The sequence below is a fragment of the Thalassophryne amazonica genome, chromosome 6, assembly GCF_902500255.1.
Source record: "Thalassophryne amazonica chromosome 6, fThaAma1.1, whole genome shotgun sequence".
Classification (NCBI taxonomy): Eukaryota; Metazoa; Chordata; class Actinopteri; order Batrachoidiformes; family Batrachoididae; genus Thalassophryne; species Thalassophryne amazonica.
In genome coordinates, this window is record NC_047108.1 from 46,481,068 (window position 1) to 46,508,643 (window position 27,576).

At 41.4% G+C, this 27,576-nt stretch overlaps 1 protein-coding gene across 2 annotated transcripts in view; it reads left to right on the forward strand.

Annotated features, from left to right (window-relative positions):
* Window positions 1-13,541: 13,541 nt before the first annotated feature.
* ntsr1 (neurotensin receptor 1 (high affinity)) overlaps window positions 13,542-27,576 on the forward strand; it is a 336,505-nt gene continuing 322,470 nt past the window's right edge. For both annotated transcript variants that reach the window (XR_004561220.1, XM_034172122.1), the window contains exon 1: window positions 13,542-14,298. Coding sequence is in view for 1 of the 2 variants with exons in the window: in XM_034172122.1 (XP_034028013.1) it covers window positions 13,624-14,298 (675 nt within the window). In the remaining variant the exon portion in view is untranslated. The remainder of the gene's footprint in view (window positions 14,299-27,576) is intronic.

Genomic DNA, 27,576 nt, shown 5'->3' on the forward strand with positions numbered 1-27,576 from the left:
TGAGCTGGGGAGCAATAAGCAATGCAACCCCAGCTCTCCGCCTCTCCCCGTGGGCAAAGCCAGAAAAATGAAGCATCCAGCCCCTCTCCAGGAGTTGGATACCAGAGTCCATGCTGTGCGTGGAGGTGAGCCCAACTATCTCTAGTCGGTATCTCTCAACCTCCCGCACAAGCTCAGGCTCCTTGCCCCCCAGCGAGGTGACATTCCACGTACCAACAGCCAGGGGCTGTGAGCATGGACCGGGCTGCTGGGCCACCCGCCCTCGACCGCCACCCAATCCTCTCTGCACCCGACCCCCATGGCCCCCTCTGCAGGTGGTAAACCCACAGGAGGGCGGGCCCATGTTGCTCCTTCGGGCTGAGCCCGGCCGGGCCCCATGGGCTAAGTCCCGACCACCAGGCGCTTGCGCGCAAGCCCCAACGCCAGGCCTGGCTCCAGGGTGCGACCCCAGCTCCGCCATACCGGGCGACGTCTCGGTCCTTGATCTTTCACTGGTCATGGAGGTTCTGAGCTGCCCTTAGTCTGACCCGTCACCTAGGACCTGTTTGCCTTGGGAGACCCTACAGGGAGCACAAAGTCCCCGACAACATAGCTCCTACGATCATCCGGGTATGCAAACTCCCCCACCACGATAAGGTGGCAGCCAGAGGGGGAGTAACATAATTTCGTAACATAATTTCTTTATATGTCCAGTGGGAATAGACATTGTAAAGACATTGATTTTATTATTTTCCAAATGCATTTTGTGCTTTCAGGTCCACAAGTGTGTCATAATGTGCTAGGACCAATTTTATTCACTTTATACATGCTTCCCTTAGGCAGTATTATTAGACGGTATTGCTTAAATTTTCATTGTTACGCAGATGATACCCAGCTTTATCTATCCATGAAGCCAGAGGACACACACCAATTAGCTAAACTGCAGGATTGTCTTACAGACATAAAGACATGGATGACCTCTAATTTCCTGCTTTTAAACTCAGATAAAACTGAAGTTATTGTACTTGGCCCCACAAATCTTATAAACATGGTGTCTAACCAGATCCTTACTCTGGATGGCATTACCCTGACCTCTAGTAATACTGTGAGAAATCTTGGAGTCATTTTTGATCAGGATATGTCATTCAAAGCGCATATTAAACAAATATGTAGGACTGCTTTTTTGCATTTACGCAATATCTCTAAAATCAGAAAGGTCTTGTCTCAGAGTGATGCTGAAAAACTAATTCATGCATTTATTCCTCTAGGCTGGACTATTGTAATTCATTATTATCAGGTTGTCCTAAAGTTCCCTAAAAAGCTTCAGTTAATTCAAAATGCTGCAGCTAGAGTACTGACGGGGACTAGAAGGAGAGAGCATATTTCACCCATATTGGCCTCTCTTCATTGGCTTCCTGTTAATTCTAGAATAGAATTTAAAATTCTTCTTCTTACTTATAAGGTTTTGAATAATCAGGTCCCATCTTATCTTAGGGACCTCGTAGTACCATATCACCCCAATAGAGCGCTTCGCTCTCAAGACTGCAGGCTTACTTGTAGTTCCTAGGGTTTGTAAGAGTAGAATGAGAGGCAGAGCCTTCAGCTTTCAGGGCTCCTCTCCTGTGGAACCAGCTCCCAATTCAGATCAGGGAGACAGACACCCTCTCTACTTTTAAGATTAGGCTTAAAACTTTCCTTTTGCTAAAGCTTAATAGTTAGGGCTGGATCAGGTGACCCTGAACCATCCCTTAGTTATGCTGCTATAGACGTAGACTGCTGGGGGGTTCCCATGATGCACTGTTTCTTTCTCTTTTTGCTCTGTATGCACCACTCTGCATTTAATCATTAGTGATCGATCTCTGCTCCCCTCCACAGCATGTCCTTTTTCCTGGTTCTCTCCCTCAGCCCCAACCAGTCCCAGCAGAAGACTGCCCCTTCCCTGAGCTGGTTCTGCTGGAGGTTTCTTCCTGTTAAAAGGGAGTTTTTTCCTTCCCACTGTAGCCAAGTGCTTGCTCACAGGGGGTCGTTTTGACCGTTGGGGTTTTACATAATATTGTATGGCCTTGCCTTACAATATAAAGCGCCTTGGGGCAACTGTTTGTTGTGATTTGGCGCTATATAAAAAAATTGATTGATTGATTGATTGATTGATTGATTGATTGATAATGCTTACATTCCTACATGCCGGCAGTCGAAGAGTGCAGGTGTTGCAGGGAACATGTACAAGTTATGATTCAGTTTGAGAATTATGTGGGTGAAGAATGGCCTGTTTGGCGGCACCAAATTCATAGAAGCACACCCTGACACTGACATCCCGGTAGTGTTTTTCTATTAAACAAAAAACAACACAGTCTTATAAAATATGAAGGTGTATAATATTTTACATTATACATGTGAGACATATTTACACCAGATTTTCACAACACTATATACATACTAGGTGATTACCCACACTAGAGTAGGTTTGATTCAGAGAATGAGATGAAAATTTCATCTTCACCAACAAAGGTATCACCTTCCTCATATCCCAGATTCCGAAGAACTGTTACGGTGTGACTGTTGTGGTCTGAGCTGCAGTCGGGTCAATTGTGATCCCTGTTTTCCTGTCTGTGTCAGCCTGATGTCAGCCAGCTGCTGAAGTGACACACGTGGCGTGCCTTTGCTGGGTCTCGACTAAAGACTGTGTTGGGCAGACCTTTGCCACCAGAATCTTGAATCACAGCGAGTGGAAACATTTAGGTGTCTTTTTACCCAGAATTTTCCTGTGAAACTTTGAACTTGTGCCATTTTGAATTCGGTGCTGTTGTTTCTCTCTTTTTTTTTTTCCTTTTTTTGTGTTAAGCTCAAAGACTGCACTTTCTGATTTAGCAGTTTTCTTTGAATTCATTTTTTAAGTGCACCTTTGGTTCTTTCTAACTTGGATGGATTAAGTGGATGTTTTTGTAGACTGAGTTTTTTTTTCCCTCCTCTTCAGTGAGTTCTCACTATCACTCCTTTGTGGATTTTGCTGTATTCTTCATCTCACTGTCTAATTTGACCCTCTGATTCCTTGCAGTCTGCAGCTGGTTACATCTCACCTACCTGTGCCCTGTCTTGTGGTGCTGTGGCTCCTCTGTGCTTCCTCCTGTTTTCTGTTTGACCATCATCTCAGCTCAGCCCCTCCATGGCTCCATGGTGTTCACTAAATTAGACCTCCGTAAAGCCTATCATCTGGTGCAGATCTGAGAGTGAGTGATTTTAAAGTTTAAATCACTGGGGCTGGGCGAGTAGAAGAGTGTTTAAGATCCAATTGGGGCATTTTGAGTATTTGCCATTATCTCACAGTTAGGTGCCGACAACAGGGATCATCCCTGTGCGTTTTTTCCTGAAGTCTATTTCCCGCTTAGGCCATTTACAACGTGGGCAATAGAGAACTGGTGGTTGTCAAGGAGACACTGGAGAAGTGGTGGCACTGGTTGGAGGGCACCTCTGTCCCATTCATAATCTGGACTTACCATGAGAACCTATCTTACTTGAGAACAGCTAAATGCTAAAATCCCCACTAAGTCAGATGGGCTCTGTTCTTCCTCAACTTCACCATCACCTGCTGGCCTGGTTCCAAAAATACAAAGCTGGACTCCTTATTCAGACAATTTGTTGTGGATAATGAACAGACTTGGGCTGACACCATTCTCCCTCCTTCTGTTATTTTGGGACACCTTCCGCGGGACAGAATCAAATCAAAGAGGCACACAGGACTTGTCCTGACCTGGGTGGGGGACTGCCAGGCCAGTTATTTGTCCCCTATCTGTGGTTTCCTCTGTTCTTCAGTTCTGTCATGCCTTGAAATTTTCTTGTCACCCAGGTATTCATTGAACCATTGCTCAGGCCTGCCAGCACATCTAGTGGCTTTCAATGGGTGCAGACTGCAGGGCATATGTCTGGACCTGCTCCAGTTGTGCAAGGAACAAGGACTCTCATCAGCCTTCCAGCAGCTTCCTCCATCCTCTCCCTGTGCCTCATCATCCCTGGACCCATATGTATAGATAGACTTTGTGACTGGACTCCGTGTGTTTAATGGCCACAACATTATTATGTCAGTGGCTGACTGTTTTTCTAAGGTAACACACTTTGTCTCCCCTCAAGGAGCTGCCAACAGCCCTGGGGACCACTAACCTCCTGGTCCACAATGTGTTCTGTTTGCATGGCATCCCAATGGACATGGTGTCTGACCGGTAGCACAAACTCACATACCAGGCTTGGAAGGCTTTTTGCAATGCCCTGGGGGCCACAGTCAAGTTATCATCTAGGTTTCACCTCCAGTCTAATGGACAGGCACAACCAGGATGGTTTATTATGACTGACCTGGGCTATTTGTACATTCAGGAGAAGTGAAGAGTTTAGTGATCTCATTTGCAGAGACCACAATGAAGGAAATGAAACAATTTGCTGAGATGATAGGCTCCTTGACCAGGGTGCTGTTTATATTAAGTTACAGTTTGTTTTTATTCTGTAGGTGTTGACCTATTAATTTATTAATGTATTGCCATATCAGTTTCCCATTTCCATGTGCAATAACTGAGCACACATGCTTCTACATATACCCCACACATTTACATCCTTCATATGGTCTTCAGGTCAGTTTGACCCGCTTACACAGACACACACACACACACACACACACACACACACACACACACACACACACACACACACACACACACACACACACACACACACACACACAAGTGAGAGATTCCCCCACTAAGCTGCTAACATAGTATGGATGGTACTTTTATTTTTACCCGGTCCTTTTATGCAAGATTCTGCCCCTTACCAAAAACCAAACTATTGTATTCCTCATTTTGAGTTTATTAAAGGTCATGTTAAAACCAGGCCTGGGACCCTCAGAGACAGTGTCCATCTTGTGAACGGCCCCTGAAGTAGTTTGTACAACACTTTTATACATTGTGGGTGTTAACAATGGGTGTGGTTTAGTCTCACATTTCTAATGTTACTGGCTCTCACCAACAGGGGGAGATCTCCCTGTGTCTGAATATTGGACATATGATGGAAGTGAAACTTGAAATATTTCTCAGAACTTCCAAACAAATAACACAAATACTTCATAGCTAACATAAAATAAAGAATTAGCACCAGAGGTGGGACAAAGTCACCAGCAAGTCACTCTCAAGTCATGAATCGGCAAGTCACAAGTCTCAAGTCAAGTCCCAAGTCAAGTCTCAAGTCATAAAGACCACCAATTGTTTGCAGGCTGACTTGAGACTTGACTTGAGACTTGACTTGAGACTTGGGACTTGAGACTTGTCAATTCATGACTTGAGAATTACTTCATTCCACCTCTGATTAGCACAGATATTATCTAACAGTACCAGGGCCTGCAGAATTTGCAGTGACTCATGTTCTGTCATGATCTGAACTTTTCTGTTATATTTTCTGTTTTGTTTTGCTAAGCCGAGGTTTGGTTGTTTTTCAGTGTGTGATTTCTCTTGCTGCATTTTTCCTGCTTTGGCTTTGTCTTTCCCTATCTCTCTTGTCTGTCTCTCTTGGTGGTGGGCGGTGCACACTTTTGGGCCACACCCTATTCTGGAACTTTCCACACACCTGTTTCTAATATGTAGCTCATCACCAGGGTGTATATAAGCTTCACTGGTTGCCCTAGTTCTCTGCCAGATCGTTGTACCTTGTACCTTCGCTTCTAGCTCTGTTCTTGTGTTTTTCTAGTCCTGCTTGCCACATTGTGTTTTTGACATGCGCTTGGTTTCAGTGCAGAAGGTTCCGGGTTCAAATCACGCCCCTGCCACATTTCTCCATGTAATGTGGAGTTGCGTCAGGAAGGGCATCCGGAGTAAAACCTGTGCCAATTCAACATGTAAATCCACCTTGGATTTGCTGTGGCGACCCCGAGTGCAAACAAGGGAGCAGCCGAAGGGACTTACTTACTTACCTGTTTTTTTTTACCATGCCTTATTGCCTGATATTCCTGATTTGTTTGCTGTTCTTGGACTGCCTTTTTGTGTACCGGACCCTGCTCAATCATACAGTAAACAATCTTAAAAACCAGAGCTGTCTAGTTGAGTCCTGCATTTGTGTCCAAACACCTCTGTCCACCCAGCTTAATATGTTCAGGTTATCAAGTCAACCTTTGTGCTACTGATTCCCGACTCAATTCAGAAAAGTGCTCTGGATATAACCAGTCTTGAGTGGAAAGACATGGACATCATAATCTGCATGCCTACTTTGGCATCCTCATCTATGCTGGTATCTAGAGGTCAAGAGGGGGGTTGACTGAAATTCACTGGGATGCTGAGAGCGATTTTTAGATCCACAGTCTTTGAAGAGCTTCCATGTATTCTCAAGGATCATCAGATTTAATGACTGGGAAGCAAGATTTGTTAGACTGCTGGGGGACAAGTTAGCAGCAATCCACACTGTGTGGGACCAGTGGGTGGATCAGCTTCACCAACTTTACAACCTTGGGCCCAATGTAACTGTGGACAAACAGCGTGTGGGGTTTAGAGGCTGCTGCCCTTTCAGGGAATATGTCCCCACAAAACCAGCAAGGTGTGGCATCAAAATATGGGCTGCCTGTTATGCAATTTTATCTTGCGCTTGGAACATGCAAATTGATATAGGGAAGCCAGAAGGAGGAGCTGCTCAAAAAAAAAAAAAAAAACGGGACAGGAGTGGTGCTACATATTGTCTGAAGACCCAGGTCCTTCTTCCTACTGCAAATGATGGCTATAAATTTGTTCTAACAGTCATTGAGTACTACACCATGTTTGTGGACATTTTTCCATTGAAAACCAAAGAGGCAACCGGGATTGCCAAAGGAATAAAGACTTTTGCTTGTTGGTGGAGAGCTCCACAGCCTTCGCTCTCTGACCATGTTAGAAATTTTGTTAATCAGGTATGACCATTAATGCAAATCACTAAACCCCTTGTACACATGCATCCTGTTAGGGTGCAGTTGGCTTTCCGATAGAAAAAAAATGCAAAATGGCAAACTTGTGGGATAATCACCAACCCCGCCGCAATCCACCTGCAAGCATACGTGGTCATCCCCGAGCACATCAGGCACCATCTGGAGCGCCGGGATCATCAGAATAATTGTGAGCAAAATTTTGGCAATTTCAAATTTTTTTTAATTTATTCATTCATGTCATTTCATTCATTCATTTCCTACTTACATAATCATTTTACATGAACAAAAAGGAACAGAAAGAACATAAATATTGTATTCTTTGCACCTTATAAAAAGAAATTCATGTTTCCTCACTTCCAACCCGAACAACGTCTCCTCGTCATCAAGGATCAAACAAACATCAACAGTAGCATGATTTTCCTACACTTCAGCAGTTACATTCATTGTTCTTCCAATTTCCCATATTCTGTCATGATTTCGTCCTTATACAATTTTTTTTTATTTATAGACATTTGTACAGCATTTAATTTCATCATTCAATGCATTCCAAAGCTTAGGGCCCTGTCCCACTGGCGTTTAGGAGGATTTGCGGATGGAATGCACACAAAAGTGGCAAATTTTTGTGACTTTTTTCTAACTCACGATTACTAACCCTACTCCTACCCCCAAACCTAACCATAACCATAACCTAATCTAATTGTTTGTGTTCATCCCCATTTTTGAAGATAGAGAATACTTTAGCAACTTTAATTTGTTCTGGAAAAACACCAGTTTGTATGGAAAGATTACAAATGAAGCTCATGATATTACAGATGTACATCCTCTGACACATGAGGTGGACTGACAATGGATCTGTGATATCATGTTCATTCTGTACATACCGCAATCACAGGTGCTGCACATCAGGGAGCCTCTGTGATGCGATGGCACACAGCACAAGCATTTGGATGGGGTGTTATGTCTAGAATGAGAATGATATCAAAGATCCAATATCAGTGCAGATGCCGCACAGCACAACTGTCTGGAGGGGGTGTAACAGCCATGATAACATGATATTACAGATACATCCTCTGACACATGAGGTAGACTGACAATGGATCTACCGCATTCAGCTGCGTGTACTGCTCCACCGCTCAGGGATGCGCTGACTCGCAGTAACACAGTGTTTTTGGTTGGATTGTGGAATGTTCATGTTTAGTTAACAAAATGAATTCATGCCACAGATGTTGCACATTACAATATTTCCTTTGCGCACCTTGAGCGGGATGCATGGGGGATCCAATGTGGGACATGCATGCCTATGATGTCTTTCTCTCAGAATTGATCAGACTGTTTTGAATGCTGTTTTGATGCTGTGGGAAAATTTTGTATGCAGTCAGATTGCCATTAGAGTCCACCTCAACTAGCATATGATATTTTTCCACCTTGACTCTGCCTATGATGACTTTTCCTCAAATGCAATCAGACTGTTTCGAATGCTGTTTTGATGCTGTGAGAATATTTAGAAGGCAGTCAGATTGCATTTGGGGTCCAGCTCAACTGCACCACGACTCTTTTGGACATGAGCTACCAATGATTAACAAGTCCTCTGGTTAAATGTTAGCAGAATTTGCTAATGAAGATAGTCATCATAGTATCAAGTGTCAGTTAAGGAAGGCACAAATTTTGTGCCAAGCCAAGTGGAAGGCTGGTGTATTTTTAACAGCCTATACTCCCTTGAAGTCATGAAACATTGGTGCATCACTAAGCCTGAAACAGGCATATCTGCAACAGGACATGTCAGAACTCTGCCTATCCATTAAAGAGACAACAGTGTGGCTGACAGATGAACGCGCAGACCATGCACAGGCCCGATTGGCACTTCAGCATCCCACCATTGCAGGATTTCAGGCTGTGTGCATTTTTGAAGCTGATGGATTTCAGCCTGTGGGAAAACCAGACAGACCATTCATGCAGTCAATAAATATATCTGGTGATCATTGCATCATGGTTAGTGATGCTGGGATGATTTGAAGGATTGGTAGTCCATGACACCCTACATGATGCCTTCCCTTTAAAGGGAAAAGAAAAAGTACTCAGGCAAATCACTTGTATGCTTATGACATCAGAAGACTTTCACAGTCCATTGGGCTGACCTACAAAGACAAACTGGGAGCTCAGATTGTGGCTTATTTGTGAAAGCTGCATCTATAGCCTTGTGCAAGGGTAAGCTTCCCCAAGACTATGCGTGGGGTCAGACTAAAATCTAATTTAATTTGATGAACTGCTTTTATAACATGAAAATGGAATTCTTCACATCCTCCCACAAAACTAGGTCCCATAAGCTGCACATCATCTCAGCAGGGGACCATAGTCAGCCTCTCAATGTATGATTAAAGCCTAGTTTACACATAGATGGTTTCGTCGGCGAGCAGTACGTAGACCGAAGTTCGCGGTAGTTCCAGCTGTTTTTGCTGTGGAAAGGGCCGGAGCATTTCGCCAGCGTTTTGGCCGCCATACTATCCGCAAATATGCGGCTAAAACGCCGCTAAATCCGACGAATAAAGCAGCATTTTGACGCCGTAGCATCCGGCACATGTCAGGCAACGGGGGTTAATACCCAGTTCTATCCTTTACAATCACAGGTTAAGACGCGCGTGAGAACGGCGGTGTTCTGCTGCCGCCAATAATGCCCTGTGTACCGCTGGATTTATCCAGGCAAATCCTGCGTTACTCCAGGAACTTTTGCATATAGGCACCGCCCCCAGAGTATAATAGACTGAAGCAGCAGGAATACATGCCTCTGTCACTGCAGGGGGAGGGAGATCATCCTCAGCCTTTTATTCTCCTTCCTTTTACCCTCCTCAACGTGTTGCTCCGTCTCCACCACAGGGCTACCCTCTGCTTCTGAACCAGACCTCTTGGTAAGTCCTTGCCACTGCCAATTTTCTTTTAGGAGGCATACTGGAGCTTCTCTGCAAAAATATCTGGAGCTGGTCACAAGTGAGAGGCCTGCATGCAGCGCACTAGCGTTTTTATATTGACCGCCGCCTATCGGCCGTTTGGAACGCCGTTAACCAGGAGGTGCTGTTTAGAACGGCGTACTGTCCGCTAGCGCCGCCGTTTTGTCTGCCTCTGTCGCCGGTTAAAACGCCCTTGAGGACGGTGATGTTGGCTCTATCGCCGTTTTATATGCCGTTGATTAGGGATACAACGCCGGCTGCCAATTACGGCGGTGTAAACTGCGGCACTACAGGAAGGGCCAGGATAAAACAGTGATTAAAAAGTATCAAACGCTGTTGTTCACGTTGTCTCCGTCGTCACGCAAATTCTCCGGGAGCGCTCCTGGAATTATTCGACATGTTGAATAATTTTTTCGACGATTCCCGGTAAAGCCGGAACTAAGCCACGCCCCCTAGTGCCGGCGTTAAGAACGGCGTGTGATTCTTAAGACGGCCAAAAACTCTTCCGGGATGCTTCCGGGAGCTCTTACTGTCTATGTGTAAATGGGGCTTAAGTGTGACGGTTGTCATGAGCGGTTCCACCAAAGCTATGACAAGGTACTGAAGACAGTGACAAAACCAAATTTTTGTGTTGAATTTTAATGACCACTTGCCATTAAATCAGAGACTTACAACTTATGTTCCAGGTACATGTTCAGAATGTGTCCTAGACTATTCAGGTACAAATTCTGAATGTTTTCTTTCCCATTTAGTCATTGGATATTGCTGTAACTACAGTTATTTTATTTTGTTAAGGTCAGTCTTCAAGTCTATGTGTTATATTGTTTAGGAATAGTCATTTGTTTTTAGTGGCCTTGCAGCTTATGTTCCAGATACGTGTTCAGAACATGCCCAATAACTAGTCAGGCTGGATAGTGTAATTACAGTGATTTGAAAATTTTTAATGTAAGTGTTCAAGTATGCGTGTTATTATGTCCGCCAAGGACATAATAAAGTCATTGGTGTTTATTTATTTATTTGTCTGTCTGATAGCAGGATTATGTCAAAACTACTGCATGCATTTTGACTTTTTTTTTTTTTTTTTTTTTACCACAGATAGATATTAGGTCATGGAAGACTCCATTACATTTTGGAGGTGATCTGGATCTGGAGTCTGGATCAAGGTTTCCCTTTATATAGTCTTCTAAGGATCATGTCAAAACTGCTACACGAATTCTCACAAAATTTGCATCATGGATAGATATTAGATCATCGGTCTGATAGCAGGATTATTTCAAAACTACTGCACCTATTTGACAAAAATTTGCACCACAGATAGATATTAGGCCATGGAAGACTCCACAGAATTTTGAAGATGATCCGGATCTGGATTCTGGATCAGGATTTCAATTTGTATGCTTCACTTTGTCAGATTTTGAGGATAATGTCACAACTACTTAACAGATTTTTACCAAATTTTCACTACACATTAGTGTTAGGCCTTGGAAGACTCCATTAAATTTTGGAGGTGATCTGGATCAAGACTGTGGATCAGGATTTCAGTTTGTACACTTCACTTTGTCAGATTTTGAGGATTATGTCAAAGCTACTTAACAGATTTTTTTTACCAAATTTTCACCACACATTAGTGTTGGGACTTGGAAGACATTAAATTTTGGAGGTGATCTGGATCCAGATTTCATTTTGTAGACTTTAAAGGATTATGTCAAAACTACTTTACAGATATGAGACTATGATGTAAAACCAAGATCAGGAAGACACTATTTAGTTTCATCTTGTGAATTAAATATCAGATTACAATATATCGATCAATCAGGCCATTCTGGATCATTATGCATTTATTGTATTGTGTTGTGGAATCTGGATCCAGGTAAAGTCCGGGTCACGGTGTGAATCACATATCTGTTATTTTGACCTCGTCAACCCTTGGTGGACGTCGGAACTCTCGGATTGCTCTTGTATTGTTTAGGTTATGATCATCTGTTTTTAGTAGACTGTGATTCAACATGAAAATAAATATTGTTCCATGTCTCATGTAAAAGAACTACATGTTGAGTAGGTAATTGGTGATAAATATTTTAATGCTTGTTTAAACATTCACTGTGTATACATATTTGTTGAGTAGACTGTGATTCAAAAATAAAAATGGAAATAAATTTGCTGTGTTTTTAATTACATGTAAGTATGACTCTGTTCATTAATCATCCTAGACTTGGGGTGCACATTCAGAACAAGTGAACTTAATGGTCCATTAGAAGGATAAATTAGTGCTACTGTTTATAGGTTGGCCGTAAGATAGGAGGAGTCAGGTACTGGCAAGATGGTGAGACCTAGGATCATGCACTGCATGAATGCATGTCTTTGGAGGTGAGAGGAAGTCAGAGCGCACATGAAGAACATACAAACTAGACACAGAAAGAGCCAAGAACTCAGGATAATCTCATTGTGAGAGCTCAGTGCTAACCACACGCCACCATGCTGTCTAATGCAGCTGGCAGCATGGTGGCGTGTGGTTAGCACTGTTGGCTCACAGCAAGAAGGTCATGGGTTTGATTCCCACCTGTGGCCTTTCTGTGTGGAGTCTGCATGTTTGTGTGGGTTTCCTTCGGGTGCTCCGGCTTCCTCCCACATTCAAAGACATGCAGGTTAGGTGAATTGGAAACTTTATAATTGTCCAAGTCTCCGTTCCAAAACAGGTCTTGATCTCAATGGTACTAACCTGGTTAAATAAAATAAATAAATGTAGAACATCAACTTAGAAAATTTGAGTAATTAGTGACCTTAATTATCTTTACATTTTGCCAGCGTTTTCAGGCTTACAGTGTAGTAAGACTGTCCACAGAGCCCACTAGACCAGCGAGTGACCCAAGAACCTCTGGTTGTCTCATGTTAAATTTTGTTGAGGCTATGGATCCAGGATTTCATGTTAATGATACAGGTGCACTGCCAACACAAACAGTCAAAACAGGTCAACTAAGTACAGTAATCTTACATTTTTAAAATGAGTAAATTCAACAAACTTCGACATTTTAACAAGTCTACAAATATTGCAGCATTGAGTCAAAGGAGTTTGTGTGGCTGGTTCAAAATCAGAAGGTTCCATTCAAGACCAAACGTGGCCGTTCTCTATGTCATTATGTGGCGTTGTGTCAGAAAGGACACAACGTCTTAAGCATGTTTATTTAACTGTTGTCAAAAGGCACATGTGGCACATACTCCAAATATTTAAGCTCTGAAAAACTTTTAAGTTCACAAACTTATTAAGGTAATCAGTTACCTTAATTGGGGGGGTTCCTGTTCACTAGTTTTGGTTTACTGTGTCTTCATCTGGCAGGAAACTGAAATTTTAACTATAAGGAGGAAAGTATGGACCCCCCAACATTTTTTTCTTAGAACCGCCACTGGGAAAAATGCACACACACAAAATAACGGATTTTCACTTTCCACTTAGTATGTAATGTCCACGTTTAAACAACATTCACAATGAAATAAATAAATAAAATAGAGTCACAACAATGTCTCCCAGGGAGTCCACTTGATTTAAGATGACCATTACTTTCGGACTTCTGCTGCTCCGTGTGACAGTTTGTTTCGTAAACGGATCTCTGCTCACTGGCTGTGCGTCATCAAGCGCATCAGCAGGGAGCACGCCTCCTGCCGTGCCAAATATAAAACATCTGTCCTCCGGCTTCCGCAGACTGCTCCTGATTTCTTCGTGTGATGGAGCAGTGAAGAGTGTCTCTCACTTTGATCAACTGCGCTCACACGTAAGGCAGGATGGATGTGAACTTCACACTGTCAGAGCGCGAGCTGCTCGGCTTGGACGCGCTGGCGCACAGGTTATTTGGCCACGATAATCATTCACTTTTCCTGATTAATAATCGGACCGCTGACTCTGAAACGGATAAGGTAGACTTGGATGTCAACACGGACATTTACTCCAAGGTTTTTGTCACTGTGATCTACGTGGTTCTGTTCGTCGTGGGCAGTCTGGGTAACTCCATCACTCTGTACATCCTGCTGACCAAAAAGACTCTGCAGAACCTGCAGAGCACAGTGCACTACCACCTGGCGAGCCTCGCTGTTTCCGACCTGCTGATCCTCATCCTGTCCATGCCCATCGAGGTGTACAACTTTATCTGGTTCCACTACCCCTGGGTGTTCGGGGACGCGGTGTGCAGAGGTTACTACTTCCTCCGGGACAGCTGCTCCTACGCCACGGCTCTGAACATCACCAGCCTGAGCGTGGAACGCTACATGGCCATCTGCCACCCGTTTAAAGCTAAGAGCATAATGTCTCGCAGCCGCACCAAGAAGCTCATCAGTGCCATGTGGCTCGCGTCCTTCGCTCTCGCCACGCCGATGCTCTTTATCATGGGACAAGTGGTGCGTAAAGGCGAGAAGATATGCACTACAATTTTCCATGATGTTACAATGAAGACGGTGTTTCAGGTGGGTGTCGGAATAAATCCCTCATCACTGACCGCTAAACATTTTTCACACAGAAGTGTCAACCAAACTCTTTACGCACGGGTATGGATTAAATTACAACACTTTTTTTTTCATTAACACTTTTTTTCCTACAACGTCATGACGAAGGCATGACAGGGGAAGCATTTCTTTTTTAAACGTATTTGTGTTAGAGCCTAACACTTTAGAAAGTATCGCTTGTACGCGCCAGTGTCTGTAAAATCCACGTTATTGTCGAATTAGTTGATTTTCATTTTTAAAATGTTGTATTAATCTGTTCAATAAGATCACGAATTGACGTCTTGATAGCGATTTCACGCAGATGAATGTGCATGATGGGAATATTTCTCCTGTTATATAGAGCTGAAATGATCAAACCAATGAAGTAGATTGTCATTATAAATTAATCAAAATAATTTGATGATTAAGATAGACTTTATTACCTAATGATCAGATCAAATTCTTTGTGTACTTGCATGGATGGGATTTAGAAAATATTGTGCACACTGTCATTTTTTTTTTTTTTTTTGGCTTTATTAAAAAAAACAACATTGGCACCTGTAGATGCCAGAAGACATCTGTAAAAAAATGTAGATAATTATATATAAAGCCCACAAACGTTTACACAATAACCCCTTGTAATTTGCAGTAATAATAACAACAGTACAAGCAGAATTGTGTGCATGGAGCCTTGAACCAGAGATTTTGTTTTTGGGAATCAACTAACTGCTTAGACCACTGTTCTGTCAGATGGTGTTAATTACTCAGAAATTGTAATGAACTGCAGAATCCATTTTATCCTCATGGTGTACGGTGAATCCAGAAAGTATTCACAGTGTTTCACTCTTTCCATATTTTGTTATGTTACAGCCGTATTCCAAAATAGAGTAAATTCATTTTTTTCCCCTCAAAATTCTTCTCACTACACCCTATAATGATACCAATGAAAAAAGGTTTTGGATTTTTTTGCAAAGTGATAAAAAAAACTAAGAAATCACTTTTACTTAAGTATTCACAGCCACTGGGAATGGTGCCTGTTTCCTCCAAATATGATGCCTGGCATTCACACCAAAGAGTTAATGCGCTGTCTAATCTGACCAGAGAATTTGTTTCTCATGGTCTGAGAGTCCTTCATGTGCCATTTGGCAAACTCCAGGTGGGCTTCCATGTGCCTTTTACTAAGGAGTGGCTTCTGTCTGGCCATTCTACCATACAGGCCTGATTGGTGGATTGCTGCAGAGATGGTTGTCCTGGGACATTCACCTCTCTCCACAGAGGAATGCTGGAGCTCTGAGTGAGTGACCATTGGGTCCTTGGTCACCTCTCTGACTAAGGCCCTTCTAAGGCTAAGGCTGTTCTTTAAAGGTATATGCAGACAGAGGTTGACTCCACTCGTGCACATCTCTGTGGCTGAGAAGGATGTCTGGTTTAAAGAAGACTCAGGCATCTGCTTACTTGTATGAGTGAGTGACTGAGTGAGGACAGAAAAAGTAACACACGTGTACCATATTATAGTCACATAGCTAATCTTTTGAGATTAATTTGAAGTGAATGTACATGTTTGAAGCCTTAAACATATGTAAACAGCAATTTTAAAGTTTGTCGGCAGCACTCTGAGAGTTTTCCTGGTGTGTTATACATAGTATGAATAACTTCACTGTGGACGTATATGTGATGGTCTTCTTATCTACAAAATGTCTACAAAAAGTTCTTGAGCACATGACATATGTAGGGGATTTTCTGCCTGGTGATCCTCTCTGGGTAATTTTATGTAGTGAGCCAACTCAGAGACTCAAAGACTGTCAGGACACAGACTTCAAAAACCAGATGTTGTATTGAAAAGATACCTTCACTGAACAGAGAGTCACTACAACATCGCTGAGTGTCCCATACAACATTACAAACAAGATTAAGACATTAAGGTCCCCTAGCATTTTAAGCCTGTGCTTGTCTGACCCCCAGGTGGGTGGGCCTTGCCCTGCTGCATGGATCAGTGTAGTTATGTGATTGGATGAAAAGTGTTGCATTTTAATTGTATGCGGGTGACATGTGCTTGTTGTTATATCTGAGCGGTATGTTTTATATCAAAACTTTGTGCTGCATGTGTCTGTGTCAGTGTGATAAGCAAAGAACAGAATATTTCATGGCGCAAGTTGTCCCAGACAGAGATACGACGACCATAGTTTTATCACTTTAGACTGCAGGCAAATGATGACATTTTTTGGGTATGTACGCAAAACATTCAGGTCAAATCCAGTCTGTGTCATAAAGTAGTCTGAGGACATGCGTCATGGAACATTCCATCCGACACATGAAACGACATATATCAGCACTAATGAAGACCAGGGGTATTTCAAGAGATGCTGGGAGTCCCAAGAAAAGGGACCTGAGGGGGTCATAGCTACAATACCCCACACCCGACCACATCATCACCTGCTGTAGAGGCAGATAATACATGTCATTGTCCCCTTCCTACAAAGAAAAATACTTGCATAGTTCATGACCACCAATGGTTTTAGGATCTGTGTGATATCCTTAACAATATCAGCAATCCTGCTTTTGTTAATATTTTTTGCATTGTAAGATTCATATCAGCAATTTCAAAGAGATACAGTAAAATGTATTCTTTGTGCTTTAATAACGGCTTACACAGAATGACATAGTCTACTGACTAAGTAGCTGTTGGTAGCATTGAAGTGACAGCCAAGCCATTTACTGCTGCTGGTATAAATTAAAACTGGCATAATTAGTTTATTCAACCATTGTCTCACTACTGTCTTGATCAACACCACCATCCCCTTCCTGTTTGTAATTTTACCTCCGCCAATGAAGTTGGAGGTGGTTATATTTTCGCCCATTTGTATGTCTGTCTGTTTGTTTGTGGACAACCTGGAGCCCACAACTTTACATATATAATTATGAAATTTTTACTGAAGATCCATATCCTGATAGGCAAGGAGTGATTCAGTTTTCAAGGTCATAGGTCAAAGGTCAAAGTCAGGACAAATCTTGGAAAACTGGAAAAATCCCTATCTTTAACATTGAATGCATCTTCAAAAATTCATAACTCTGTCAAGGAAGATCAAATTTCTTTCATATTTGAGAGCATTCTGCAGGATGGTATCCTTTAACGACTGATCCAGATTACAGATTTTGTAGCTAATTAAATTTAACACAGAAAACCCCATTTAATGTATATTTTACATTGTATCTTAATCAAACATGCCCCAATAACTCTCACATTTGAAAGTGAGGTGCAGACTGGCACTCACTATCACCTGACAAACTTTAATACGGCTCTCATACGGATTGTGGATTTTGTGGACATTTGAAATTAATATTGAAAAACCCATTTAATGTACATTTTGCAATATATATCTCAATCAAAAGTGCCTCAATCACTCTCATTTGTGACACTGAGGTGCAAAGTGGCACTCTCAATGAATAGACAAAGTTTGATCTGCATCTGATCCATATTGCTGATTTAGCGGATATTTGATTTTAATATTGAAAAGCCCTTTTGATCTATATTTTGTATTATATTTTATCTTATGAAAAGCCATTTCTAACAGGACTTTGACCTCAAAAATTTGGTGCTTTGTAGTTTGCTGTTTTTACATTTTTAAGCATTTGGCGGAAAGCTGCATGAGGCCCTATTTGGGGGCTCTCCAGACATGTTGTACCGCATTGTTGGCTGTTATTAACGAAACACAGAATTTAAACAAAATTGTCATTGCTGGATTATGTAATCTGATTTAATCAACCCTTCATTTTTTGGGGGGGCTCCATCTTGGGTACAGACCCTACTTGATTGCTTAATTTGCCTGTCCTGTTGCGCACCAATGAAGAGTAACATTTATGAACCAAAACAAGAATATATATATATAGTACCAGCTAAAATGTGTGTGAAAAGGATACAGAGCTTTTTTCGAGTAAAGTTTACGCCACTTTTTTCAGAGTACCACAAGTTGTTTTGTAATTGCAAGTACGTACCTGCAAATGAAATGTGTTAAGCTACAACTGATACCATGTTTCCTGAATGTGGTTCATAATAGAATTATTTAAATATAAAAGAAGTTGAGACTGCGGGGCCAAGTGCTTAATTGTGAATGAAAAACACCTATAAAGACATAAAGTAAAAAAACATTTTTTTTCTTTTGAAAGATAAGGGACTATTCCATCTGAAATACACTGTGGATGTTCTGATACAACCATGGTGGCAAATTAAGAGCCCAAATTGCAAAGAGGTAGCAGTAAATATTTAACCATTTTATTTTTGAAAATGTACACTGGAACCAAGGGTGGAGGCATGGGAGGAAGGGAAGACAGTGAATTCTGATGGTGAGCTGTCAAGCATTGCCGAGACCAAGTGGGTAGCTGTGGCAGCAGGACCATTCTGGAGATAATGCAGAAAGGTTTTAGAATCTTGAAATCTCAGTCATAGGAATTAAGCAACAGAGAACATACTTAACACTGAAGACCAGCAGCACCGCATAGAAGAGAGAATAATCTGGCAAAGATGGAGAGGAAATCCTGGATTTAAGTAGGCTTGGTGATGATGTGCAGGTGTGACAGCTGTCACAGGTGTCCACAATCAGCATTCAGCAGTGCTATCAGTAGGGGAAGAGGGGGTGGTGGTGGAGAGACAGAATCACAGCACAGAAAAATATAAACACAACACTTTGGTTTTTGCTCCCATTTTCATGAGCTGAACTCAAAGATCTAAAACATTTTCTATATACACAAAAGACCTATTTCTCTCCAATAATATTCACAAATCTGTCTAAATCTGTGTTAGTGAGCACTTCTATTTGCCAAAATAATCCATCCAACTCCACAGGTGTGGTATAGCAAAATGCTGATTAGACAGCATGATTATTGCACAGGTGTGCCTTAGGCTGGCCACAATAAAAGGGCACTCTGAAATGTGCAGTTTTATCAATGCCACAGACATTACAAGTTTAAGGGAGAGTACAGTTGGCTTGCTGACTGCAGGAGCTGTTGCCCGTGAACTAATTGTTCATTTCTCTACCATGAGTCATCTCAAGGCATTTCAAAGAATTGGGCAGTACATCCAACTGGCCTTGCTAATGCATGTCATTTGCTCAGAGAGATATGTCCATGTCAGTCAGCACCTCAGACCAACCTCTCCCCAGATGTTGCCATGAATGCTTTGGCCTTATGCACTGCAAAAATTACTCACCTCCTTCGCTTGATTTATTCAAACCATAGGAGTGAATTATATCTTGTGCACATGCAATAGCATTTCAAGTGCGATACAATTTTTTTCTATATTTTTTCTTTTTATTAATGCTGTGATTGTGTCCTGGACCCCTTAATGAGTGTACCTTGGAAGTTTGGTCATTCTAAGATGTACAAATATTTAATTTTTCTTTCTTTCGGCTGCTCATTGTCAAGGTATCAACAATGGAGTTACTCATGTCCAACTCACACAAATTCTGCAGGAAAGTCTGGTGGACTAGTCAGAGTGTCATTATGAATGTATCCCATCCAAATCTATGTTGTACGACGTCTGTTAGAAAAGTATCCAACCTTTATATTTTTTTCAAAAACCTGATGGATTTGAGTCACATGTGATTGCATGAGACAACCTCGAACCTGATTCAAATCCATCAGGTTTTTGAAAAAAATAAAAAGGTCGGATACTTTTCTAACAGACCTCGTATGTATGTGTGTGTGTGTTTGCCTGCCAGTGTGCATATGCACCATTAATATGTGCATGCTTTTCTCTCTGTAATAACATGTAACTAACGCCCGCATAGTGCATCATAATATAAACACCAAGATCAAGATGTTTATTGTCATATACACAGGAATAACATGTTAAGCCCATGCCATGAAATTTGTTTGCTTCCCTTCACCTATACAAGACAATACCACAAATCAATAAGATAAGATTGTTCAATAAAGCATAAATAAAATAATAAAAAAGGTCAAATGTGATAATGTGCACATTGCCTCATAACATTCAGTGGCAGTCAGTATGAGAATGAAGGTTTGGGTTGGAATTAACGTTTGACATTATTTAGAAGTCTTTTGGTTAATGATTTCACACTCCTGTATTGCCTCTGTGAGAGAAGCAGTGTGAAACGTGAGCATCCCTTTGCCATTCTTCAGCCGCTGGGGTCCTCAGCACTGAGACACATGTGTGTTGGATCATGCTCAGAGAAAAACACCACATGGCCAAATGTCTGATTGCTCTCTGTGAGTGATACTTCTACTCTGAGCCTGTCCAAATCTAAATGGGTGCTTTACATATATGATACTTCTCTATATTGGGCTTCAATACATCAACACTCACACGCACACCCACACTTTCCATACTCAGGCTATTTCTCAAAGGGTGTCCTCATTGTCCATCACAAATCATGAAGATAAATGGTGTTGCTTTGCAGTTTGGAGGTCATATTTCTCATGCAGTGATGGGATTTGAATGCTAAACCCTACACAAACAGAGCACATGGAGATGATTTGTTGAGATGGTCCTGTCGTTTCTCTGCTGTTCTGCTGCAGAATCTTTCCTTCCATTTCTCTGAATTTGTTCTCTTCTTCTTTTTGCTTCCACTGATGTTTCTGCTCTGTTGCTGCTTGATAATACTGCACTGAAACGATGCCAAGGACAACATTACTTATCTTGCTCTCATTGAAGCTGTTGCCATTCATAAATTGAGAACATCTTTCCCACACAAGAGGTCATGCAGAAAACATTTAAGGCCAACTTCTGTTTCATGTTGTTTTATCCATGAAATACAGAAATTGAAACAACAAACACTGTGGGACAGTTAAGACTGGCCAATTCTATTACACTGACTACTGTATATGCTGTATGTTTTCCACTATCAACAAAACCATTTACTGTCACATTTTTGCCTTTAACATTTTCATGAGCCAGAATTGTGTCTTATTGTGTTGTGTGCTGTTTCCAGCCACCTCCAAGGTTATAAAAGCAACCCATTTCCAGCTGATTGTTTTTTACTTCCTGAAAGGGTTTTCATTTAGTTGTGCCACTGCCAGCACCAAAGTAAAACTGATTTGAGGTAAAAATAGGATTTAAAGAAAACTGTCATTAGTAACCTACAGAAGCGTATTGCATTCACTGGATAAAAAAATAAAAATTAGACCTTTGATCTTGATCTCTTGATCCTTGATCTTGATCTCTTAGACCCTTGATCGCGTAATTATGAGAAAAGATCTCATAATTACAAGATTAAGTGTTTAATTTCTTTTTTATATATAGCTTCTATACTTCCAATCCCTCAGTAAAGCAGCGGGCTAATGTTAGCCAATGATAGCACACTATGATCACACTAAAGTGTGGATTCTCCCCTAAGGTGCTCCAGGATGAATGAAATTCCCCCACGGAGTTGCAAAATGACAAGTCTTGCCCCCCTCCAGACTTCCATCTTTCATTCACCCCCCCCCAACCACTGAGGTACAACAAGGGGCACACTCCCAGCCGAGCCCATGTCAGTCTGGGTGCCCCATGCCCTGGGGCAATTCCATTAATCTAGGAACACCTTAGGGGAAAATACACACTTTGTGTCTGATCACAGTGCCGTGTCGGTGGTTACAAATCAGCCAATTTTGATTATTACTCAGGAATTTTCACATTTGACTTTACTGAGGGATTGGAAGTATGGAAGAGCATTGTACAGAAACTATAAAAACATAGACACTTGATCTCATAATTATGAGATCTTTCTTTTCTTGTAATTATGAGCTCTTTTCTCCCAAGATCTCATAATTACAAGGAAGGGGTCTATGTTTTTATTTATACAGTGAATGTAATATGCTTCTGTAGTAACCAGAGGGTACTCAGAGAAGGAAAACCCCCCAACAGAGTTCAGGTGGGCAAACTTTTATATTGACTTTTATATAAACTTTTATATAAACTTTTATATAAACTTTTATCTATCTATCTATCTATCTATCTATCTATCTATCTATCTATCTATCTATCTATCTATCTATCTATCTATCTATCTATCTATCTATCTATCTATCTATCTATCTATCTATCTATCTATCTATCTATCTATCTATCTCTCTATCTATCTATCTATCTATCTATCTATCTATCTATCTATCTATCTATCTATCTATCTATCTATCTATCTATCTATCTATCTATCTATCTATCTATCTATCTATCTATCTATCCAGGGAATCAAACATACAATGCTATTTTGACAAGCCTACTTTTCTAAGGGCCCTGTCACACTAGAGCAGAAATGCTGTATGTATGATACAAATTGGAATAGCAAACAGAATTCTAGCTGCAGCCGTACAGGACAAACAAACATACAGATGTGTACAAATACTCAAAATGTGATACGAGGCCAGCATGAATGATTCTCGCAATAAGGAGTGCAGCAGCACCTGAGCAGGTGGCCCACCAAAAGTGCAAGTCAATGTGAACACGTCCCCCATGAAAAAATAAAAACAGATTACAATAAAAAAGGCAACACAGCATAAAACCCCACAATGCTGCATTTGTCTGATCGCTCACAGCACGGGGAGGGGCATGTCAGCTTATCACAGCACACTGACAGCTGGATGACAGCTCAGTGCATACATTACAAACACAGAAACCACCGCCAGGACAGTTATATGAATAATTACGACAATACCTACATATGCAAGTACATAACAAATAATGAAAATGAATGACGACATAACACAGAGTGACACGTTGGTCTGGGCACTGAACAGACAAGGGGGGGCATGTAAAGATCTCTGTTCCTGGATGTCCCAGCTTGAGAACACATTCCATGTTTGGAAGGACATGAACTTACAACATTTCTTTGTGAGGCGCATGTCTCTGCTTGCTGTCCTCACATGGAAATATATAAAACATCTTTTGCCTTTGCACCGGACTGCAGCGGCTGCACACAGTGCACCGCCTTCATGTTCTTGTTGATTTCAGGTATTTTTCCACTCTGATTGCTGGTCAGTGATGGTAGTGCAGTGGTAAGGTTTCCGTCTTCCTTCGAGCTTACAGGTTTGAGTCCTGTGACTGGCATTTTTTCTTTTTATTTAACCACGTGGTTCTGTATAAGTCCAAAAATGCCAATTTTGTTTAATCAGAATATTTCATAAAATATCTACAGTTGCAGAACAAAAAAAAATCTTTCGTCATGACATAATAATGAGAAGAACAACAACAAAACAGACAAAATGTACATGTTCCACAGTTACTGAAACCCTCTGATGAATACAGTAAATTATTAGCAAAACTGGGCATCATGCATCTTTTGACTTATATATATTATCACTAGCAACAGATTCACTGTGGAGTGGAACAGAGGAAAGACGATGTGAAAGATCAACAACAGTTTACCGGAAAGCACAGGTGAGACTCAAGCCTATATGACTTTTTTAAATCAATACGATAAAAATAGTCTCGACAAATATGCAAAATCACACCTCAATAACACATTACAGGAAAAAACAAACAACAGCACACACAGAGAGGACTGATCAGTATTCCAAGACAAAAAAGAAGAAGGGGAAAAAAAAAAGAACCAGTGACCACATGAGCTGCAGGTAGACAGACAGCAAAGGATGACCAAGCATGAGATTATTCCGATTTCACTCCATTACATTATGGGGAGATTTTTCCAAGTGAGAGATGCAGAACCTATCAGAGGAGCCTCTGAGCATACACATAATATTTTCCAGTTTCAAAAGGAACAAGACATCATGCACACAATGTGGCAGATTTTAGAGTGGAATATATTATTGTTCACAGGAAATGACTACGTCTTGGTTTTGCAACTTCACAGATGTTGGACAGAAGTGAAACTTTTTTTTTACTAGTCATCAAAATCAAATCAAATCAATTTACTTTTGGTTTTGCTCCCATTTGGTATGAGATGAACTCAAAGATCTAAAACTTTTTCCACATACACAATATCACCATTTCCCTCAAATATTGTTCACAAACCAGTCTAAATCTGTGATAGTGAGCACTTCTCCTTTGCTGAGATAATCCATCCCACCTCACAGGTGTGCCATATCAAGATGCTGATTAGACACCATGATTAGTGCACAGGTGTGCCTTAGACTGCCCACAATAAAAGGCCACTCTGAAAGGTGCAGTTTTATCACACAGCACAATGCCACAGATGTCGCAAGATTTGAGGGAGCGTGCAATTGGCATGCTGACAGCAGGAATGTCAACCAGAGCTGTTGCTCGTGTATTGAATGTTCATTTCTCTACCATAAGCCGTCTCCAAAGGCGTTTCAGAGAATTTGGCAGTACATCCAACCAGCCTCACAACCGCAGACCACGTGTAACCACACCAGCCCAGGACCTCCACATCCAGCATGTTCACCTCCAAGATCGTCTGAGACCAGCCACTCGGACAGCTGCTGAAACAATCGGTTTGCATAACCAAAGAATTTCTGCACAAACTGTCAGAAACCGTCTCAGGGAAGCTCATCTGCATGCTCGTCGTCCTCATCGGGGTCTCGACCTGACTCCAGTTCCTCGTCGTAACCGACTTGAGTGGGCAAATGCTCACATTCGCTGGTGTTTGGCACGTTGGAGAGGTGTTCTCTTCACGGATGATGCGAAGGAGATGTGTTGCACTGCATGAGGCAAATGGTGGTCACACCAGATACTGACTGGTATCCCCCCCCAATAAAACAAAACTGCATCTTTCAGAGTGGCCTTTTATTATGGACAAAGGCACACCTGTGCACTAATCATGGTGTCTAATCAGCATCTTGATATGGCACACCTGTGAGGTGGGATAGATTATCTCAGCAAAGGAGAAGTGCTCACTATCACAGATTTAGACTGGTTTGTGAACAATATTTGAGGGAAATGGTGATATTGTGTATGTGGAAAAAGTTTTTAGATCTTTGAGTTCATCTCATACAAAATGGGAGCAAAACCAAAAGTGTTGCGTTTATATTTTTGTTGAGTATATATAGCGCCAAATCACAACAAACAGTTGCCCCAAGGCATCAGAAATGCACTATGCAAACTGAGTTTTTATTTAAAGTAGACCTGCATTGAAATAAATGCAGTCAGATCTTTGGACCAAAAAATGACTTATATTTACACATAAGATCCTTCTGAATGTAGTAAAGTAAATCTGCAAGCCCAGATCTGTCATTCAACGGAGAAATCTTCATTTGAAAATGACAAATTTACAGCTAACATTTAGCCCTCCGCAAATTGTCCCTCTCATCATGGACGCTGCCGAGACGTCAGAGACAAGACCCTCTCCCAGCATGCACTGCGCGCGCCAACTGTAATTTGTGGATTTACGTCAGTTTGCATCTGCACGTTTTTCTTGTCTTATACGGAAGGATCTACTTTTTAAAACTTCGTATTGGCTTGCGGTACGCTTGGTGAGTACACATTTCTTTTATTTGTGCTTGAAAATTATTTTTGTGGACTTTTTCATACGCCCGTTTGATTGAGTGGTGTCGCATTGAAAATCTACTGTCTTTCACCTCCGGTGTACCGTCGCGGGCTACGGAGGCGAGACCCGCAAAGAATTCAAGTCATTAAAAATATATAATCCTCTCTCAGCGGCCACGGAGCTCTGCAGCTCCGATTACTGAGACGTGCGGTGCTGCGGATTTCTGTCCTTGCGAGCAATAGGTGTCACCGCGCGCACTGCATTAAAACAGCGAGCTTAGTCTCTGGACTTGTGCTAAGATGGCTGCAACTCCATTCAGTAGACAGAGAGGTGGTGCTGGCTGCACAGCAGACACGGGGGTGTGAGTGCCGTGGCGGCATTTAACGAGCGCATGCACTCAGTAAGCGTATCGGGGGCAGTGAGAGCGAGGCGTCGGGGAATAATGTCGCCCGCTGTCGATGCCGCCGCTGATCTGATCCCCGGATCTGAGCAAGCAGAGCTGTATCTCACATTCATTGCAGCTTACTTTTGGATGTTGAAACCAGGTTGTGTATAACAGTAACATTACTAAGAGATAAAATCAATTTCAATGCAGGATCGGACTGAAGGCGGGAACGCGTCGTCTTGTCACCGACGTCATGGAAATGATCCGGATGTACAAACTGTTTTCACAGAGGGCTAAATGTTAGCTGCAAATTTATCATTTTTAAACAAATATTTCTCCGCTGAATTACAAATTTGGGCTTACAGATTTACTTTACTGCATTCACAAGGGTCTTATAAATACATAGCAGCTATTTCTTTCTGAAATCTGACCACATTTATTTCAATGCAGGTCTCCTTTAACTATTTGTTAACGTTTGGATAAAACACACTTATTTGAAATATCAGGATTCATCCGCCTGATATTAATTTATGTGCTAAGGGGTGAATTGTCTTGCCATCATCGAAATGTTCCAGGATCATAAAATTGTTGATCATGAAATCCTGCAAACAAGACTATACTGTAAAAAAAAGACTGTTGTTTTTACAGGAAAACACTGGCAGCTGTGGTTACCAGGGAATTCCTGTAAAAAAATACAGCAGAGCAGTAGATAACATTACAGACATAATATGTAAATGGATTTACAGTGAATGAACCACAGCTGACACATTAAAAAACTGTTAAATCTACAAAAAAAGAGAGCCTCTTTTTTGTGTTAGTGTTAGTTTGTTCATTCCATATCAAAGACTGAATCTGAATCTTTATTTCACAGCAGAGCCTTGTCTTGTAATTAGTTTCTTAAAACTCTTAAAATGATATGCACTAAACTACATTATTGAATCTCATAGTGTCTATGTACAATTTTCACATTTCAAACTGAGTAGGCCTTTATTCCTTAACACATTTTATTTCATTCATACCGAAAAGGATGAATAATTGGGGAAAAAATAGAAAATAGAAATTTATTTTGGTTATTTATTTTGCTGTTTATCATAACATCCTAAAATAGGAGTATGGGTATTTCACCTGCTTTGCTGTGTCCATAACAAAACAACCAAACATTAAAAAAAATCTTAAGTCATGAGACTAAAGGCACCTTGACACTTGCACAAATTTTAAAACACATCTGAATGATTATGATGAGATGTTACATCTAAAATAAACATAGTTACAATCAATTAAGGGACCTGTCATCTACTTCTACATCTCTTAAGAAGTATGATTGGCCTGAGTGTGGGCCTTGGTGGAAGCATGTGACACACATGGTTCTGGATGGAACTGCACTGCAACTTCCACTTCCTGCAATGTAAACAGGACAGTTGATAATCAAGCAAAAGGGGACATATCTGAGGAAGTGTTGATGGGGGAGTTGGTCAT